The sequence below is a fragment of the Leucoraja erinacea genome, chromosome 1, assembly GCF_028641065.1.
Source record: "Leucoraja erinacea ecotype New England chromosome 1, Leri_hhj_1, whole genome shotgun sequence".
Classification (NCBI taxonomy): domain Eukaryota; kingdom Metazoa; phylum Chordata; class Chondrichthyes; order Rajiformes; family Rajidae; genus Leucoraja; species Leucoraja erinaceus.
In genome coordinates this window covers 83,331,424-83,353,014 of record NC_073377.1, presented here as the reverse complement: position 1 = coordinate 83,353,014, position 21,591 = coordinate 83,331,424, and the positions used below count along the sequence as shown (strand labels likewise).

At 43.9% G+C, this 21,591-nt stretch overlaps 1 protein-coding gene across 3 annotated transcripts in view; it reads right to left on the bottom strand.

Moving 5' to 3' along the window:
• anapc4 (anaphase promoting complex subunit 4) overlaps positions 1-21,591 on the bottom strand; it is a 116,529-nt gene that overhangs the window by 7,854 nt on the left and 87,084 nt on the right. For all 3 annotated transcript variants that reach the window (XM_055638015.1, XM_055638034.1, XM_055638025.1), the window contains 7 exons: positions 18,714-18,811; positions 18,558-18,619; positions 18,384-18,419; positions 18,171-18,272; positions 3,701-3,775; positions 3,351-3,521; positions 43-166 (listed from right to left, as the gene is read on the bottom strand). In XM_055638015.1, the coding sequence (XP_055493990.1) occupies positions 43-166; positions 3,351-3,521; positions 3,701-3,775; positions 18,171-18,272; positions 18,384-18,419; positions 18,558-18,619; positions 18,714-18,811 (668 nt within the window). The remainder of the gene's footprint in view (positions 1-42; positions 167-3,350; positions 3,522-3,700; positions 3,776-18,170; positions 18,273-18,383; positions 18,420-18,557; positions 18,620-18,713; positions 18,812-21,591) is intronic.

Here is a 21,591-nt window from a genome sequence, read left to right as displayed (position 1 = left end):
CATTTCAGGTCAATGGCCACACGTTATTTAGGAGTCACTTACCACACAGGAAACTTTACGAATACCATTGACAGCAATATACTGTGCCTTCATATTCTCTAAAGTCCGTGATTGATTTTCAACAGTTACTGTCCGAACAGGAATATGGTCGATCTGTTCATCTAACCTGTAAATCAAACCAAAATTCCATATTAAACTTTGCACTAAAACAGGACACCACATCTCAAATACCAGTAGATCTGTTTTTTTTTACATTTATAGAATTAACATGTCTTATTTCATAGTGTGCAGAGATGTGGATAGAAAAACGTTGGAAAAAATTAGTGAAGAGAACAATCGTGAATATCAGGAAGTTAATACAGACAAAATCTGACATCAACTTTGCAGCACACATATGTGTAGGAAGGAACTGCAGATGCTGGCTTAAACAAAATACTGGAGTAACTCAGCGGGACAAGCAGCATCTCTGGAGAGAAAGAATGGGTGACATTTCGGGTCAGACTGAAGAACGGTCTCGACCCAAAGCGTCACCCATTCCTTCTTTCGAGATGCTGCCTGTCCCGCTGAGTTACTCCAGCATTTTGTGTCTATCTTGCAGCGCACATACAACCACTCAAAAGTGGTGAAGATAGCTGTTAATAATTTCCTGTTCCTCTAAGAACATGTTCCTGTTCATCATGACATACTTAGAAACATAAAAACATAGAAATTAGGTGCAGGAGTAGGCCATTCGGCCCTTCGAGCCTGCACCGCCATTCAATATGATCATGGCTGATCATCCAACTCAGTATCCCGTACCTGCCTTCTCTCCATACCCCTGATCCCCTTAGCCACAAGGGCCACATCTAACTCCCTCTTAAATATAGCCAATGAACTGGCCTCAACTACCCTCTGTGGCAGAGAGTTCCAGAGATTCACCACTCTCTGTGTGAAAAAAGTTCTTCTCATCTCGGTTTTAAAGGATTTCCCCTTTATCCTTAAGCTGTGACCCCTTGTCCTGGACTTCCCTAACATCGGGAACAATCTTCCTGCATCTAGCCTGTCCAACCCCTTAAGAATTTTGTAAGTTTCTATAAGATCCCCTCTCAATCTTCTAAATTCTAGAGAGTATAAACCAAGTCTATCCAGTCTTTCTTCATAAGACAGTCCTGACATCCCAGGAATCAGTCTGGTGAACCGTCTCTGCACTCCCTCTATGGCAATAATGTCCTTCCTCAGATTTGGAGACCAAAACTGTACGCAATACTCCAGGTGTGGTCTCACCAAGACCCTGTACAACTGCAGTAGAACCTCTCTGCTCCTATACTCAAATCCTTTTGCAATGAAAGCTAACATACCATTCGCTTTCTTTACTGCCTGCTGCACCTGCATGCCTACCTTCAATGACTGGTGTACCATGACACCCAGGTCTCGCTGCATCTCCCCCTTTCCCAATCGGCCACCATTTAGATAATAGTCTGCTTTCCTGTTTTTGCCACCAAAATGGATAACCTCACATTTATCCACATTATACTGCATCTGCCAAACATTTGCCCACTCACCCAGCCTATCCAAGTCACCCTGCAGTCTCCTAGCATCCTCCTCACAGCTAACACTGCCCCCCAGCTTAGTGTCATCCGCAAACTTGGAGATATTGCCTTCAATTCCCTCATCCAGATCATTAATATATATTGTAAATAGCTGGGGTCCCAGTACTGAGCCTTGGGGTACCCCACTAGTCACTGCCTGCCATTGTGAAAATGACCCGTTTACTCCTACTCTTTGCTTCCTGTTTGCCAGCCAGTTCTCTATCCACATCAATACTGAACCCCCAATGCCTTGTGCTTTAAGTTTGTATACTAATCTCTTATGTGGGACCTTGTCGAAAGCCTTCTGGAAGTCCAGATACACCACATCCACTGGTTCTCCCCTATCCACACTACTAGTTACATCCTCGAAAAATTCTATAAGATTCGTCAGACATGATTTACCTTTCGTAAATCCATGCTGACTTTGTCCAATGATTTCACCACTTTCCAAATATGCTGCTATCCCATCTTTAATAACTGACTCTAGCAGTTTCCCCACTACCGATGTTAGACTAACTGGTCTGTAATTCCCCATTTTCTCTCTCCCTCCCTTCTTAAAAAGTGGGGTTACGTTTGCTACCCGCCAATCTTCAGGAACTACTCCAGAATCTAAAGAGTTTTGAAAGATTATTACTAATGCATCCACTATTTCTGGAGCTACTTCCTTAAGTACTCTGGGATGCAGCCTATCTGGCCCTGGGGATTTATCGGCCTTTAATCCATTCAATTTACCCAACACCACTTCCCGGCTAACCTGGATTTCACTCAATTCCTCCAACTCCTTTGACCCGCGGTCCCCTGCTATTTCCGGCAAATTATTTATGTCTTCCTTAGTATTTATGTCTTCCTTCGTAGTTATTCAATTGGTCCGCCATATCCTTGTTCCCCATGATCAACTCACCTGTTTCTGACTGCAAGGGACCTACATTTGTTTTAACTAATCTCTTTCTTCTTTGATTACCAGCGAATTTGGAATGAACTTCAACTGTATACAAACTATTATCACAATTAAAACAAATTAAAATGTTAAGCTTTATTGAATGTGGTTTAAAAGTTTCTCTTTCTGCTACCACTGCCATATATAATATATCATAAACTAGCATTGTACCTTGTACAAATTAATATTGTAATATAAAACATGCATGTTTTCATGTTGAACACACCATTGAGTGATCGAGGATTGGACAGTAATTTAGTTTTTAGTTTAGTTTAGAGATACAGAGCGGAAACAGGCCATCGGGTCCATGCCGCACATTAACACGATTCTGCACCCACTTTACCAAGCCAATTAACCTACAAACCTGTACGTCTTTGGAGTGTGGGAGGAAACGGAAGATCTCGGAGAAAACCCACGCAGGTCACGGGGAGAACGCACAAACTCCGTACAGACAGCACCCGTAATCGGGATCGAACCCGGTCTCCGGCTCTGCATTCGCCATAAGGTAGCAACTCTACCGCTGCGCCACCATGACTGGTCACGGTCACATGCAGAATCACAAGTCCTAGGAGTCTTTCTGACTTCAGATCATGTTATCACCATTAACCAAGAAAACAGAACCATCGTGAAAGGACACAAAGTCACCTAGCCATGTTCTCCAGACATGCTGCCTGACCTGCTGAGTTACTACAGTACTTTGTATCCTTTTAGAACTGATCTCACTCAGATCAGCAAATAATTGGATCCCAGGACTATTGCACACTGTCTCAGAGACAATACATTTAAATGTATTAGAACCATTTATGAATTTAATATCAAGTGTGACATTCAACATTGTGCATTACCTTTTACCGGAATCAAAGCTCAACTCTTCTTCAGTTTCCTCAATGTTGTAAATGGATGACATTGGTAATTGTGCCAAAATCCGACATTTTTCTTTGTTGTCGATGTGTCCTTTCAATACAACTGTCAGTAATTCATCATCATAAAAATCAACGTCCAAAAAGCTGTACTGACTAAAAGAAAGGAAACAAAGAAACGTTTTGTCCTTTCATTCCAACTATATAATTTCTCAGGATAGTTCAAGTGATATATAGTAAAAATTAAGATTGTGAAGAACTACATTTACAGTTTACTCAAAGGTATGACGTTATATTACAAAAATGACCAAACTGAAACAAAGCTGGAATAACACCTTTCCTTGCTCTCAGTTTTGCTGGTGCACAAAAAATCTCCAAACTCCGCAGCAATCAGTCTGTTAGAAATAGATCTGTGAGGAAAAAAAACAGAAAGATTTAAAATTGTCGCCTTGATTATATTGATTATGTATTCTAATCAATATTTAAAATAATTTATTATAATGTTCAAATTCCAGTAATTACACTTGTCACTTCCGTTAAACCATGGCCAATATCCAAGCCAGTCAGATCATGTTAATGATTGTGGTAATACATTAGATTAAACTGTGAAAAAGAATATGTCCATCTTCAAAATACATTTTCTAATTAAAATATTGTGCTCTGAAGTGAATCTGAGGTAGCAATTATTATTCCTAGTGCATGTGTAACACATGCATATATTTCAGGTAACCATCTTCTTTTACAACAGTAGGAAGTTTTCAAATGTAATGAACAATCATTTTTGGGTGATTTCAGGACAACAAATGTAATGAATAGAATCAAATGGGCAACTGTTTAGGACACAGCCATGATACTCTTGGCCACAATCTAAGAAAAATGCTTTTCAGACAACTTTATTAACCCTTCTATCATGTTCCCCAATTTGTGTCCTGCCAGCAAGACCGGCCAACCCAAAGTGGTGGCATAGTGATAAAAAATTAGCAAGCAGTGGTCAAGGGAGTCTTCAACATTAGATAATGGACACAAAGAAGCCTCACAGTACCAGATTATGCATAAGAAGAGGAGGACACATTGGAGAGATCATCCTTTGAGGCAATGTCAATGGAGCTCAAAATAAGATTATATTTTCGGTCTCCAATAGCCATTGGGAAATAAGTATACAGATTATGGAAAGGTGTAAAAACAACAGGATTATTGTAACGGGTGTCTTTCAAATCTCCAATATTGCCCGGGACTTCCTAGTGCAAGAGGCTGAGACTGGTTACAAGTATCCAAGTGAGTTTCTTAAATCAGTATGTGGATAGTCCAACTAAAGGGGGGACCATTCTCAACAGATTCGGAAACAAGCCGTATTAAGGGACTGGCATTTCAGTGGGAGAGCATTTTGGGAACAGTGATCACAACTCCTCAAATTTTCAGAGAGTTATGAATAATGCTAAAGGGCCTGTCCCACTTACGAGTCCTTGGCAAGCAAATTACGCGGCCTCGTGTCGCGTTGAGCGGCGATGGTCCCGCGAAGGTCGCGCGCGATTTCATGTATACGAACAGCCGTCTGGAGCGCATGACGTCATTTGAAGATGGACACAAAGCTGGAGTAACTCAGCGGGACCGGCAGCATCTCTGGAGAGAAGGAAGGGATGATGTTTCGTGTCGAGATTTTTCTTCAGTCTGAAAAGAAAGGTCTTGACCCGAAACATCACCCATTGCTTCTCTCCAGAGATGCTGCCGGTCCTGCTGAGTTACTCCTGCATTTTGGTTCTATCTTCAATTTTCTTGGCCCCGCTCTGGGAGTAGAAGTGGAGGTGGATCTGGATCTGCAACGGCCGTGAGCCCCAGGCCGAGTTCGGCGATCGTTTGCCTGCTTCTGCTGCTGTTGGAGGTGAGACGTTGCGTCGGGCCAGGGTCTTGGGCCTGTCCCACTTTGGCCGTCAGTTACGCGACAGGCCGTTGGTGCATGAAAATTTCGGAGCCCCACGCGATGTCGCGCACAACTATACACCCCTTTGCGCTTCTCAGTGGGACCGGCCCCACGCGGCCATACGATGCCCGTGCGCCTCAACAAGGTCGCGTAATTTGCGTGCCAAGGACACGTAAGTGGGACAGGCCCTTATGTCTGGACCTTGGGGTAGGGGTGGGGAAGAGTACTAAAATGATGGAGGGAATATAACAATAGTATGAGGCAAGAGTTACGGACAGTACATTGGGAGCAGCTCTTACTGATTCAATCCAGGTTATTAAGTACCCATGTTATTGAGAAAGACAACCCATAAGATTGCTGGGATCTTGATATTAAAGACCAGATGATCAGAATTTAGGAGTGGCATGTTCCAATTAGGAGAAAGACAAGAATAGTAGCAAGATAAGGGAATCTTGGATGATGAAAGAGGCTGGACATTCAGAGTCATAGAGTTATACAGCATGGAAACAGCCCCATCGACCCACCTTACCCATGCTGACAAGATGCCCCATCTACACTAGCCATTTGGCCCATAGTCATCTAAAACTTTCCTATCCATGTAGTAGTCCATTGGGTTAAAAATAAACCATATGCAAGGTGTAGGTGGAATTAGGGAGTACCTTTGAGGAATATAAAGAGAGCTTGATAGAACTCAAGAATATAATTTGGAAGCCCAGCAGAGGCCGTGAAATGTTATGGCAAGTCAGACTAACTAAAACAAATACATTTTCTGTGTACATTCATAGCAAGAAGGTAACTAGTGAGAGGTTAAAACAAGATAATGAAAGGGAATTTATATTTGGATTCATAGGATCTAGGCAAGGTACTAAACAAGTACTTTGCATTGATATTCACTTAGGAGGAATACATGGAGGATAGTTAGATCAGTGTTTCAGAATACTAATATGCTGGGGCAATTTGAGATCAAGAAGAAGTGGATACGTCCCCGGGTCCTGACGGGTTCTATCCCAGGTTATTGAGAAAGGCAAGTCAAGGGATTGCTGGGGTTTTGATGAAGATCTTTGCATCCTCTCCAGCCAGAGGCGAAGTCCCAGAGGATTAGAGCATGGTCAATGTTGTTCCATTATTTGAGAAGGGAAACAAGCAATCTGAGAAATTATAGACTAGTGAGCCTCACATCACTGGTACAGAGCTAATTTGAGGATTTTTGGGGATAGGATTTACTTGGATTTGAATGAGAATGGGCTGGTTAGGGACAGTGAGCATAACATTGTCCAAGACTGATCATGTATTACACACTTGAATGAGGTTTTTGAGGTGCCAAGTAATGGATGTTGTCGATATGAATTTTAGTAAGGTATTTGACAAAGTCACTCACAGTTGGCCGACCTAGAAGAATTTGATGCAAGGGATCCATGGTTACTTGGTCATTTGAATTCAGAACTGGCTTAGAAAATAGGGCGGTGGTGGGATTCTGGCTGGAGGTTTGTGACCTGTGGGATTCATCAGGGTTTAGTGCAGGAGCCTCTTTTGTGTGCGACATATATAAGTGACTTGGACAAAAATGTAAGGGGTAGGTTAAAGGCCTGTCCCACTGCGGGGACTTAATTAGTGAGTTTAGAAGAGTTTGCCCTGGACTCATACTCGCATCATGGTCGACACGAGGTCTTTGTAACTCTCCTTCATGCTCGAGAGTAGTCCCCGCGTACTCGAGGCCTCAGTTAGGTCACGGCATATTTTTCAGCATGTTGAAAAATGCCCGCTAGTAAAAAAAGGTCGCCATGGAAAAAAATTGATTTTTTTTTTTACTCGTAGGTTTAGTCGAAGTAGGTCGTAGTAGGTCGGCATGTTATTCGTAGGTAATCAAAGGCAATCTAAGGTAATCAAGGGTAGTCGAAGGTAGTCGTAGATAGTCTTCACCATAGTCGAAGCAGGTCGAAGGAGATCAAAGAAGGTCGTCTTCACTCTCCACTATTCGGTGTCCAATTTTCCCAAAACTAGTCAAAGCTAGTCTTCAACATAGTCGAAGGAGGTCGGAGGAGATCGAAGGATGTCTTCAACATGACACTTTTTCATACTCTTCTAAACTCTTCTACACTCGCAAATTGGGTCCCCGCAGTGGGACAGGCCCTTTAGTAAGTTTGCAGGCACCTAAAAAATTGGCGAGTTTGTGAATAGCAAAGAAGGTTGTCAAAATAATACAGCAGGATATACAGTGGCTTGCAAAAGTATTCATACCCCTTGAACTTTTCCACATTTTGTCACGTTACAACCACAAACGTAAATGTACTTTATTGGGATTTTATGTGATAGACCAACACAAAGTGGCGCATAATTGTGAAGTGGAAGGAAAATGATACATGGTTTACAAATTTTTTTACAAATAAAAAACTGAAAAGTGTGGTGTGCAAAAGTATTCAGCCCCCTTTACTCTGATACCCCTAAATAAAATCCAGTGCAACCAATTGCCTTCAGAAGTCACCTAATCAGTAAATAGAGTCCACTTGTGTGTAATCTAACCTCAGTATAAATACAGCTGTTCTGTGAAGGCCTCAGAGGTTTGTTAGAGACTAGTAGTGAACAAACAGCATCATGAAGCCCAAGGAACACACCAGACAGGTCAGGGATAAAGTTGTGGAGAAGTTTAAAGCAGGGTTAGGTTATAACAAAAATATCCTAAGATTTGAACATCTCACGGAGCACTCTTCAATCCATCATCCGAAAATGGAAAGAGTTTGGCACAACTGCAAACCTACCAACACATGGCCGTCCACCTAAACTGACAGGCCGGGCAAGGAGAGCATTGATCAGAGAAGCAGCCAAGAGGCCCATGGTAACTCTGGAGGAGCTGCAAAGATCCACAGCTCAGGTGGGAGAATCTGTCCACAGGACAATTATTAGTCGTGCACTCCACAAATCGGGCCTTTATGGAAGAGTGGCAAGAAGAAAGCCTTTGTTGAAAAAAAGCCATAAGAAGTCCCGTTTGCAGTTTGCCACAAGCCATGTGGGGGACACAGCAAACATGTGGAGGAAGGTGCTCTGGTCAGATGAGACCAAAATTGAAGTTTTTGGCCTAAATGCAAAACGCTATGTGTGGTGGATAACTAACACTGCACATCACCCTGAACACACCATCCCCACTGTGAAACATGGTGGTGGCAGCATCATGCTGTGGGGATGCTTTTCTTCAGCAGGGACAGGGAAGCTGGTCAGAGTTGATGGGAAGATGGATGGATCCAAATACAGGGCAATCTTGGAAGAAAACCTGTTAGAGTCTGCAAAAGACTTGAGACTGGGGCGGAGGTTCACCTTCCAGCAGGACAACGACCCTAAACATACAGCCAGAGCTACAATGGAATGGTTTAGATCAAGGCATATTCATGTGTTAGAATGGCCCAGTCAAAGTCCAGACCTAAATCCAATTGAGAATCTCTGGCAAGACTTGAGAATTGCTGTTCACAGACGCTCTCCATCCAATCTGACTAAGCTTGAGCTATTTTGCCAAGAAGAATGGGCAGAAATGTCAGTCTCTAGATGTGCAAAGCTGGTAGAAACATACTACAAAAGACTTGCAGCTGTAATTGCAGCGAAAGGTGGTTCTACAAAGTATTGACTCAGGGGGGCTGAATACTTTTGCACGCCACACTTTTCAGTTTTTTATTTGTAAAAAAATTTGAAAACCATGTATCATTTTCCTTCCACTTCACAATTATGCACCACTTTGTGTTGGTCTATCACATAAAATCCCATAAAATACATTTACGTTTGTGGTTGTAACGTGACAAAATGTGGAAAAGTTCAAGGGGTATGAATACTTTTGCAAGCCACTGTAGGTCAGTTCCAAATATGGATGGAGAAATAGTAGATGGAGTTGAATCCGAGTAAGAGTGAGGTGTTGCACTTTGGGACGTCAGTTACAAGTGGAGAGTATACAATTAATGGCAGGATTCTTAGCAGCATGGTGTACAGAGGAATCTTTATTCCATCTCTGAAAGTAGCAATACAAATGGAGGGAGTGGTAAAGAGGGCATAAGGTATCCTTGCCTTCATCAGTCAGGGTATTGATTATAAGAATCAGGAAGTCACGTTAGAGCTTCATAAAATTTTGGTTAGGCCACGTTTGGAGTTTTGTGTGGACACAAGAAACTGCAGATGCTGGTTTATAAAATAATGAACACAAGTGCTGAGAAAGAGCGTCAGGCTGCATTTCTGGAAAAAATGAATAAGCATCAATTCAGGTCAGTCTGACTGTAGTAAGGGGGAGAAAGCTGGAAAAGAAGTGGGGACGGTGCAAAGCCTAGCATCTGATTGGTGGATACAGGTGACGGGGGTTGATTAACTGGAGGACAACCAGTGGCTGCTGGAAGTAGGTACCAAGCACTGGTAGAAGCGGTGGAAGATAGTGACCTTCAAATGGGGGTGGTGGAGAAAGCATCCTGCTTGCCTACTAGATTTTCACATTGTAACTGCAGGACAAATGTTCCCGATGTTAGGGGAGTTCAGAACCAGGGGTCACAGTTTAGGAATAAGGGGTAGGCCATTTATGACTGAGATGAGGACAGACTTTCTTCACCCAGAGAGTTGTAAATTTGTGGAATTCTCTGCCACAGAAGGCAGTGGAGGCCAATTCACTGGATGTTTTCAAAAGAGAGTTACATTTAGCTCTTGGGGCTAGCGAAATTAAGGGATATGGGGAAAAAACACGAAAGAGGTACTGATTTTAGATGAACAGCCATGATGATATTGAATGAGTGTTGGCTCAAAGGGCCGAATGGCCTATTCCTGCACGTATTTTCTATGTTTCTATGCTTGAGTATATGGCAATAAAACTCGACCACTTGATTTTGAAGCATTCATGCATGGTGGAGGTATAATCTAGTCATAGATTGATACAGTGTGAAAACAGGCCCTTCAGCCAAACTTACCCACACCCGCCAACATGGTCCATATCCCTCCAAACCTGTCCTATCCATGTATTAGTCTAACTGTTTCTTAAATGTTGGGATAGTCCCTGCCTCAACTACCTCCTCTGGCAGCTTGTTCCATACACCCACCACCCTTTCTGTGGACAAAAGTTACCCCTTAAAAAGGTTACCTCTTAAAAATACTTTAAACAAAAAACATTGAAATCATACTTCTACAAAGCATTTAAACATGATTTTACTTCGGAGTCACGTGAGTGATTCCGTGAAGACCCCAGCTCCAGTGCGCATGCGGCATAATCGCACAGCGTGCAGAACGCGGCAGCCAGCGGGAGTCGGGCGCTCCCGCATCCAAGGACGAGAGGTAAGTACTTACCTTAATCGGGCCTTGTGGTTTTTGCTCCAGGGGGAGCAAAGTGAGGCATGGTGAGCGGGCCCCGTTTCGACTCCAGCGTGGGGCCGACAGTGACGGGGAAAAGGTGCCACCCGGACCGCTAACGCTGCGGACCGCTGCAAGGAGCTGCGCCAATGCCGGTCCGCTGAACAGCTGTTCCGTACAGCCGCGGACCGGCGGGAAATTTAAAAAACCCGACCGGCAGCCCTGCAGACTCCTGACCAGGAGAATCACCGCCCGGGAACTGCCACTACGCCGCCTGGAAAACGGCAGGCAGCCTCTACATGCAGGTAAGGGGAAATCTTACCAATTTACAGGTTCTACAGGAGCCATCTTCCTCCAAGCTGGAACAGGTTGGAGACATCAAAAATGAGTATGTCTGTCTCCCCAAGCCAGAGGAGGTCATGAAGTTCACCTCCAGGAGAAGGACTGCCTGCCCAACTCCACACGAGGGTCCTTATCTGGGAGGCAGCCACCGGTAGCGGTGGAGCTATTTCAATGCTCCCGCTCACTCGACACCGAGCCGCTCCCTGTGCCGCCGGTGTAAAGGGGCACTGGCTGAATGCCAAGGGAGCTGACTCTTACCCCAGTGCTATTGCACTAGCCATCTCCCTTGTCGAGGGATTGATGCAACAGCGGAGTGGAGTGCTTTGCCTCCTCCCATTTAGCGCATCCTTTATGCTCCTTTTTTAAGGGCTAAGGAGGCCAGGGCTGGGCTGGCTTAAGTGCTGGGCAGGCGGACGAGAACAGCAGTATGCCAGGGGAGCAGGATCAGGAAGAGCCACTGGGTGTCGTGGGCCACTACATGGCTCCTCCACGCGACCATCTTCCCAACAAAAGCCCTGCAGGAACAGGCCTTTCCAGAGGCAAATCCGCAGGCAGCTGGGTCTCGTAGACTCACAGACAAGCAGCGAATTCTACAGAAGGTCAAGATGTTACCACCTTTGCTCACCTTTGGTGCTGACGCCTAAGATGTTCCCATATTTGGGATACTCGACTGAACGATGGTGCATATAGACCTGCCCGCAACCCCGAATATATGGGGCTATGCAAACCGCTGCTGCGGGGAAGAGGGAGCAGGCTATGGGACGAGCAGGACATCACATCCAACACCCAGCTGGCAGCACCCCTCGGCATCCACCAGCAATATCAAACAAGGACTGGTGAAAGCCTGGTGACCGCTGCAGATCCCCATAGTTCTTTTTAGACGGGGCCCAGAGCGGAGCCGTGGGAAGATGCGCCGCCCCACCGACAGCACCAGCATACCAGCAAACTACGCCTTCATGAAAAACAACAAGCATGGAGGTAGGTAGTCTGGTTCCTCCCAGTTTACACTAAAACAAGGGTGTTCTACTAAACTGCATGGGGAGTGGGCTAAGCATGGGATGCTGTCACAAATAACCAAAATATACTCAACAGCATTAGAGGATAAAAACGAATTCAAATTGGGCATTTTACTGCCAGTTCAGCAATGCGCCCAAAGGGCTGTTTCTCCCTCTAAGAAAAGAGAAGTGAGAAGGCAAGCTGAACTAAACAGGCACATTACTAAACGGATTGGAATTTGTATCGAATATATTCACCAAAACTATAAAAGATGATGAATGTAGCATCATCATTGATCTAATATCACTAAATAAATCTGTTGAGTATATCCACTTTAAGATGGAGGTGGAGTTTTGTCACTGCCAGACATCTGATCTCCCTAGGATACCTATGGGGAGCATTGATATGGGAGATGCTAACTATCTTATACCATACACTAGGATCATTATAGATACCTAAATATATTTACCTGGATCATGGATATCCCGGTTAGGGCAACCATGGGAGCATATAGCATTTCATATGGTCTAAACCTCCGCCCTAAACTATTAAAAATGGCCATGAAAATATTAAGAAAACAAGCATAATCATGGCACATATTGGATGATATCCTCATATTAGGGGAAACAAAGGAATTAGCTGTGGAGCAGTTCTAGCTACGAAACAGCTCCCTAAAGCTGAGGTTCATCCCACGCCCAGATAAACCAGAATTGAAGCGTTACTACCAAGGATTATCTGGGCTTCAATAACAATTCCGTCCATATGACTGTTACTTTGCCAAGACACTTGGGTCACTATAATCAAATCATGAATGTGCCCACTGAAGCTATATCACAATTAAGGTGGTGGGCAGACATATATTTGGCATAGTTTTCAGCCCTATTATCATCACCAATCCCAACTTGGTTATTTTTAAAAACCAATGCCAGTACTTTAGGCTGGGGAGCAACTAAACTCCATATCCAGCACAGGTAACAGATGGACCAAGTCACAAACATCGTTACTACACATACCGGGCATCAACTTCTTGGGATTGGTGATCGCCTATTGGGCTAAAAAGCATATGCATTTCAAATGCAGCACGTACATATGTGGTTACGGATTGATAATACTATGGTGGTGGCTTATATCAACCATATGGGGAGCATAATAATCATTATTGTGCAACAAATTGGTCAAACAAATCTGTCAATGGTGTGTCAAAAGACATTTTAACTATCAGCTGCCTATGTCCTAGGAAGCTAGAACACAGTAGGAGACACCATGTCACGGGGTACAATTTATGATTACATTGAATAGATGTCATAACCCAAAATATCTGCTAAATTTATTAAGCAGTTTGAAAGCCAGATATCAATTTGGTTGCACAAGACGGAATCACCAGTAACCCATGTATGTGACTTAGGAACCAGATTAGAGGCAGCAGCGATAGATGCCTATACGCTGGAAGGGGGAATTTCTGCTTTGCCTTCCTCCCTTCTGCCTCATCCGTCGGGCACTTCGCAATACAGATGGGATCTGTCTCCGAGATATTGAACGTGCCCGACCGGCCTACAGCCATGGTTCCCAGTTCATCACGACACGGTGGGCGAGTCACCTATGGATTTCCCTAGTGGACCATGGTTGCTGACTCAACCCAGTATCAGGCATAAGCCACCCATGCCAGGGAAACATCAAACTCCTGGGTGCAGGTTTTGAATAGACCTTACCAGGGACTGGGATTATCCAAAGGAACCATTACCACCATGTCGGCATCCCTGCGAACAGTCACTAAAAGCTAACATGGGTAAAATACTGCCACGACGCAGGGACAACGAACTATTCAACCACTGACGTATTGGAGTTCCTGGAACATCTACACCATGACTAAAAGGTGAGTTACAGTGCCGTAAATACAGCATGGAGCGCCTTATCTGCTTATCTAAAACCGCATGTCAGCAGAGCATGGGATCCCATCCACTGAAGGTAAACTTATGAAGGGAACTATAATATAAGCCCCAAACACCCAGGTATATACCCATGTATGGGATATTGGTGTGATATTGACATACCTCAGAGAATGGCACCAGCCAGATCCCTCAGCTTGCTTAATCTATGTTTTAAAAAAGGCTCATGCTTATGGCTCTCGTACACGCTCAAAGAGTCCGGTCACTCCATAAACTAGACTGGATACATGGTGATTACCCCAGACGCATCAAGTTCATATTTAGGTCTGGTAAAATCTAACTCGCAGGTATATGGATTCGGCACGAACTAGCAGGGTCGAGATCGCCTGTGTTTTCCGTGCTGTAGTCGTTATATGGCTATATATGGACCAGGAACGCCCGATTCACTGGTGGGATTCCGGGCCTACCCACCAGAGTCCAGGTTGAGTGTGGTGACCCATCTACTACTATATATAGACACAACCCACTATCTTAGAGGGAGAGGAAAGCCTATGGGTCAACCACAGTAACCCAAAACGGGGTACGAGCCAAACCACTCCAAGGTGGCTCAAACAGGTACTGAAAGCTGCCGGAATAGATAATAATACATTTAATCCCATTCCACTAGGGCAGCATTGATATCAGCGGCTGAACGAATGGACATCCCGGTTGACCACATTTTCAATACAGCAGAATGGTCAAGGGAACCGCGTTCAGAACATTTTTTATTATAAACCGTTGATAAACCTGATTTAATTGCAGAAAGAATAACACAAACTGCAATATTAATTTAAGCTCAGAGGAGCTCTGTTATGTTTGTATTGTTAACAAATACCTTTCTGTTTCTTTTGAAAGCAGATCCACTGGTTGATTACGATAACACTTCCTCCCTCATAAACTTCGGCAGTGAGTGAAATAAAAACTGTTACACGGTTTGAAATCACAGACCTTTGAAGTCTTCACGGAATCACTCACGTGACTCCGAAGTAAAATAGTAAGATTAAACGAGTACTTACCAGTACGAAGTTTGATCTGTATTTTATGAGGAGTTACGGTGAGGGATTAAGTGCCCGCCGCTCCCACCCTCATTATACAGATCAAGCTAATAAACTGATGTCTCGTGATCTTTACTATCTTACTTCAAATATTGTGTCTATTCTGTGATTTCACACCGCTGCTTCGAAGTATGCCGCATGCGCACTGGAGCTGGGGTCTTCACTTAATCCCTCACCGTAACTCCTCATAAAATACAGATCAAACTTCGTACTGGTAAGTACTCGTTTAATCTTACTATTTTAATGCATCAAATTTCCAAAAGTCCCTACTGTGGGAGGGCCCCCTCCCACACCTTGGTCACTCCACTGCCTCACCGGCGGTATCCCCAGGGCTAGTGATCAGTGATCTCTCAGCTCCCCCCACTTTCAAAAACACTCCGTGGCCCCTGGTTCAGACAGAGAGCACTGCCAGATGTGAGCGGGGAACTGAGGCCAGTTGTCCATGATGTCTGGATCCCAATGCTCAGCGCTTCGTGTTTCGGAGTTGTCTAATGTTATTAATTTGTAATTAGCCTGATTTGTAATTAGTTGACAAAACCTTAATTTATTCATCGGGAATATTCATCGGGATGGGATAAGTGAAATATTAAAATGAGATGCAAGATTCAAAGTTTAATATAGTAATTGGGCTGATACTGACTCCAACCAACCATGTAATGAATATCATCTATTCCGGAGGTTTTATTTTTCTGATGCCATTTAAACTCCACTTGGATTTCAATCACTTCAATGCAAAAGTAATTGGGAATGGGAAGCATTGGAACAAAAATTTGCCCTCGGTACATATTAACTGTAATATAATAATGTATGCATGTTGGTAGGTGCAATCAAAACAAAGATCTTTTTATCACTGTTGTTATGAATACCACAGAAAATGTTATGTACTCTCAAAATCACATTAAATAAATATTATTGCTTATATATATATTGTTATTGGACTTTGCATTTTGGGAAAAGTCCCAGCTGAGAGGAAGACAGCGAAATACTGAAAATATTGGGGGTGAAAATGACTTCAGGACAGTTTGTTAGGAAAATGAAGGAAATAATAACAGAATACGTATACAGCTGAGTGAGTATAATTTTATGGATGAGAAGTTGTGTTCAACCAATTGATGACTTATTTGACAAAGTAACTAGCATGTTAGATTACAAGGAAGCCAATGGATGTAGCAAATTTTGTTATACAAAATTTGGTCCGTGAAGTGCCCCATAAAAATACCACATTAGATAAGCACCTGTGGACTTGAACGTAATAGGTTAAGTCCAGGGGGTCAGATATGGGGCTTTTTGTGTGGGCCAGATATATTGTCAGTGCAGAGGGCTAGGAGCAAGGCCAAGTGTGCATCCAGAGTCAAGGTCTGGAATAGTACTAGGTGTGCAGTCAAAGCAAGGACAATGGGAGTGTTCAGCACTGGGAACTTAAGCAGGTAAGCAGCTATGATCAGGGTAGAATTGGGGGCCAGGTGTAAGGCTGGATTCAGGGTCAGGAATGAGAGAAGGTATGCAACTAGACTCAGGGTCAGGAGCAGTACCAGGTGTGCAGTGAAGCCCAGGTTGGTCAACATGCTTGATTATAATCTGATTTCCATACATGAATACAATAAGATCATTCATGTGCTGCACCTGTTGATCGGAGCCTGGCTCTACTGTGGAATGTAATTAGGAATGTAATTTAGCCTAACCTTATTCATAGCTAATCCAATTTAAAGCATAAACATTGCATTCAAGTGTAAATTAAAATACTTGCTACAGTATGCACCAGATTGCACAATTTCTAGCTGAAAAATGCAAAAGCTCCATACCATGCGAGGGGGACCACCTCCTCCCCCCACCCCCCAACCCCCCCCCCCCCCCTCCACACCTCCCCAACCCCACCACCCTCCCCTCCATTGCTACACTCCCTCAGTCTTGATTTCTCGCAATTTCTCACTCCCAACTCACACTCGATGTTAGCAGTCCTGTCTAAACATTGAATTCTTCCAATTTAAGTAACTAAACAAACCACTTTCTACCCACACTCTCCACTCTCCCCTTTTCCCCTCCCCTTTCCTTCCGCTTACATTCCTTCTTCCAGCTTTACAATTCACAGCTCCTTTTATCTTTTCATCTCTGGCCTTTGTCCAACCATCCGCCAATAAATCCCACCTCCCAATTACCTTTATTTACTTATTACTTGATAGGCTTTTTCTGCTCTTTTCTTCAAGCTATCCTCCCCTCTCCCTCTACCACAACCATACTGAAGAAGGGTCCCATTTTGAAATGTCACCTATCCTTGTTCTCCTGAGATGTTGCCTAACCGTCTAAGTTACTCCGGCACTTTTTGTGTCTTTTTTTTCCAAACAATTTAGAAACATAGAAATTCGGTGCAGGAGTAGGCCATTCGGCCCTTCGATCCATTCAATATGATCATGGCTGATCATCCAAAATCAGTCCCCTGAATTTGTGTTGGAAACTAATTTCTTGAGCGCAATTGGAAATTGGCAATTAATGGCAAGACCCACGTCTGCTTTAGAAACACCTCCAAGATCGTTGGACATTTATTGGAATAATGAGTGTGATTCAGAGGCATACCACTACGAGTACAGGGTAGAAATGTAGTAGGCAGTTTGGCATTAATTAGTTTCTTATAGAAATGTATAAAATTATAAAAGGACTGGACAAGCTAGATGCAAGAAAAAAAATCCCAATGTTGGGGGAAGTCCAGAACTAGGGGCCTCAGTCTAAAGGGCCTGTCCCACTTGGGTGTCATTAGCGCGTCACGCAAAGATTTTGTGAATCCCAAAATCCTGGGGCGATGCGCGTGAACGCCCGTCACTGCCTACGGCACCACGCCTCACCACGCGCCATGCACACGTAATGCACGTCATGCGCGCATCATGTGCGCGCCACAACGCACGCGTCATGCGTGTGATGCGTAAATGATGTCGCGTAAATGATGCGCAAATTACGCCCAAGTGAGAGGCCTTTAAGAATAAAGGGGAGGCCATTTAAAACTGAGGTGAGAAAAAACTGTTTCACCCAGTGAGTTGTGAATTTGTGGAATTCTCTGCCATAGAAGGCAGTAGAGGCCAATTCACTGGATGAATTTAAAAGTTAGATAGAGCTCTAGGTGTTGTGGAATCAAGGGGTATGGGGAGAAGGCAGGCACGGGTTACTGATTGTGGATGATCAGCCATGATCACAATGAATGGCGGTGCTGGTTCGAAGGGGCAAATGGCCTCCTCCTGCACTTATTTTCTATGTTTCTATGAATGAGCACTTCTTTTACCTTGAAAGGTCCGTGGGTCTTCGCAAAATGTAGATTCTGGGAGATTCAGTGCCATGCATTGTGAATACGACATATTGCAAATTTGAAGATTTATCATTCCAACTGTGAACCAAAAAAGTGCATGTCAGATTTCAGTTTAGCTTCCAGAAAACTGAACAAAATCTAAAGCCACAGAAAAAAAACACGTCAATAACAAATGAACAATGAACTTACAATGATGGTAAAGAAAACCTGGGCACAACGCTGTCACTGAAAGTAAGCAGAAATATATGAAAATATTTAATTAATTCAATTAAAAATGGAAATTACTCAAGCAAAATGGTATCTGATTAAGCATAGTAGGGGCATTGCTTCAATTTAAATGTTTTATTATGGTCATTGTTTTACCTTGGATTGAGCTTATATAGTGGCATGTAGAGAACCTGACGAACAGAATTTCCAATAACTTCCTGTGAAAGATACAAAATATTGTAAATAAAAGACCTGATACCATGTTTGGGGTAATTTCATTGTGATAGAATGAACTTTATAGTAATTACTTACAGCTGGTTTTTGTAGACAACTATCAATTTGTCCTTCCACAAGCCTTTTAACATAATGTAACGATTTCTTTGGATAATACGGAAAAAGCAAAGGGCTGTCTGAAATAAAATGTTTAAATAATTATTTTGCTGGCATAATCAATACACAATAGGTGCAGGAGTAAGGCAAACGGCCCTTCAAGCCAGCACCGCCATTCAATGTGATCATGGCTGATCACCCACAATTAGTACCCCGTTCCTGCCGTCTCCCCATATCCTCTGACTCCGTTATCTTCAAGTACCCTATTTAGCTCTCTCTAGAAAGTTTCCAAAGAACCGGCCTCCACCGCCATCTGAGGCAGAGAATCCCAGACTCACAACTTTGTGTGAAAAGGTGTTTCCTCATCTCCGTTCTAAATGGCTTGCCCCTTATTCTTAAACTGTGGCCCCTGGTTCTGGACTCCCCCAACATTGGGACCATGTTTCCTGCCTCTAGTGTGTCCAAACCCTTAATAATCTGCCTGGCCTGGCGGGGCGCTGGCCCGTCGCAGCGGCGGCCCAGGCCCGCAGGTGGCGCTGAAAAGAAGCACCAACTCTAGCTCAACCCCGCCCATCTCGCAGGAGGGACAGACAGAGTCGAGCTGGGGCTGGAGCTGGCGCCACCCTTCCGCGCTGCCTACGGGCCTGGGCCGATACTCCCGTCCGCCGACCTCTGGATAGAAGACCCTCCTTCAGAATTCCAACATATTACTTTTGTGCCGTGGTTGGGATGGATGGGAGTGGGGATTTCCACAGGCGCAAGGAACAAATGACCTAAAGTTTACTTTGAGTGAACTGAGTGTTCTTAACATCCTCGTCGAACACTGGCGTTTTGTGAGTGGTTGGATGCCAGCTTCAGCTCAACCAATGTTGGTCATATTATCCGGACAGGCGGCAGGGAATCACGAGCTGATGTGAGTCATCGGCGATGCTCTGGAAACCAAGTCGCCGCCGCCGAGCAGCAGGATCGAGGAGGCAGCGCCCGACCCGGGGAGTAGAGGTGTCAGTTCTTCCAGCGGCGAATGGAGAGGCACCAGCTACCACGGCCCGCTCACCTGTCGGGCGCTGACTCCTCGATCCCGGGATCCAAACACTCTCACAAAACGGCGGTGTACGATGAGGACGGTAAGAACCATCAGTCCCATCCGTCTACCCAATGCCATTTCCTGCCTAATGTGGAATTCCTTCAGTTCCTCCATCATCCCAGATCTTCTGGCCACTAGTATATCAGGAAGATTGTTTGTGTCCTCCTTAGTGAAGATGGATCACTCTTCATCAACTCATCTGCCATTTCCTTGTTCCCCATTATAAAATCACCTTTTTCAGTCTTCAAGGGTCCCACCTTGGTCTTAACTATTTATTTTTCTCTTCACATACCTGAAGAAGCTTTTACTATCCTCCTTTATATTCTTGACTAGCTTACCTTCGTACCTCATCTTTTCTCCCCGCATTGCCTTTTTAGTTATCTTCTGTTGCTCTTTAAAAGTTACCCAATCCTCTGGCTGCACGCACATCTTTGCTATGTTATACTACTTCTCTTTTATTTTTATACTGTCCCTGACTTCCCTTGTTAGCCAAGATCGCCTTTGGAATGAACTGGAATGAAGTGATCCTGCACCTTCTGTATTATTCCCAGAAATATCTGCCATTGTTGTTCCACTGTCATCCCAGCTAGGGTATCTTTTCACTCAACTTTGGCCAGCTCCTCCCTCTTGGCTCCGTCGTCCCTTTTGTTCAACTGTAATACTGACACCTCCGACTTACCCTTATCTCTTTCAAATTGTAGATTTAAACTAACCATATTATGGTCACTACCTCCTAATGGTTCCTTAACCTCAAATTCCCTTATCATAACACAACACTAAATCCAGAATTGCCTTCTCCAGTACAAGCTGCTCTAAGAATCCATCACGGAGGCACTCCATAAACTCCCTTTCTTGGGATCCAGTACCAACCTGATTTTCCCAGTCTACCTGCATGTTGAAATCTCCCATAACAACCGTAGAATTAGCTTTACGACATGCCAATTTTAACTCTTGATTCAACTTGCAACCTATATCCAGGCTACTGTTTGAGGGCCTGTAGATAAGTCCCATTAGGGTCTTTTTACCCTTACAATTCCCTAGTTCTATCCATACTGACTCGACATCTTCAAAGTCACCCCTTGCAAGGGTATGAATTTCATTCCTCACCAACAGACCTACCCCCATCCATCCCCTCTGCCCACCTCTCTGTCTTTTCAATAGGATGTATATCGTTCAATATTCAGTTCCCAGCCCTGGTCCTCTTGCAGCCATGTCTCTGTGATTCCCACAACATCATACTTGCCAATTTCTAACTGAGCCTCAAGCTCATCCACTTTATTTCTTATACGTTGCGCATTCACATACAACACTTTGACTTTGGTATTCACATCGCTTCTCACCCCAGTCCCTATTGGCCCTGACCTTACTCCCTTATCCTCAAACATTCCTTCCCATTAATCTGGGAGTGTTTTGTAACTTTTCCTGTACTCACTTCCCCTTTAACTCCATCTTTATACTCCCAATTTGTCAATCCCTCCCCCCCACTATTTAGTTTAAACCCACATGTGTATCACTCATGAGTTAATAAATGGATTCAATTTGTCAGAAAGTTGTAAACATTGAAAGATCTAATTGTTGTGCCTCCCACATTGCACTGACATTTAGTTAGATATTGGATGCAGAAGGTACTGCACAATTCATGAATTTTATTAGTAACTAGACCAAGTGCTGACCCTTTGGGCCCGCTCCCCCAATGCAATATTCCACCAAACTGCTCATGCGCTCCCTCCCTCTCCTTTCCCATACCCACAGTCACTCCTTCCCTCCCTCCATAAC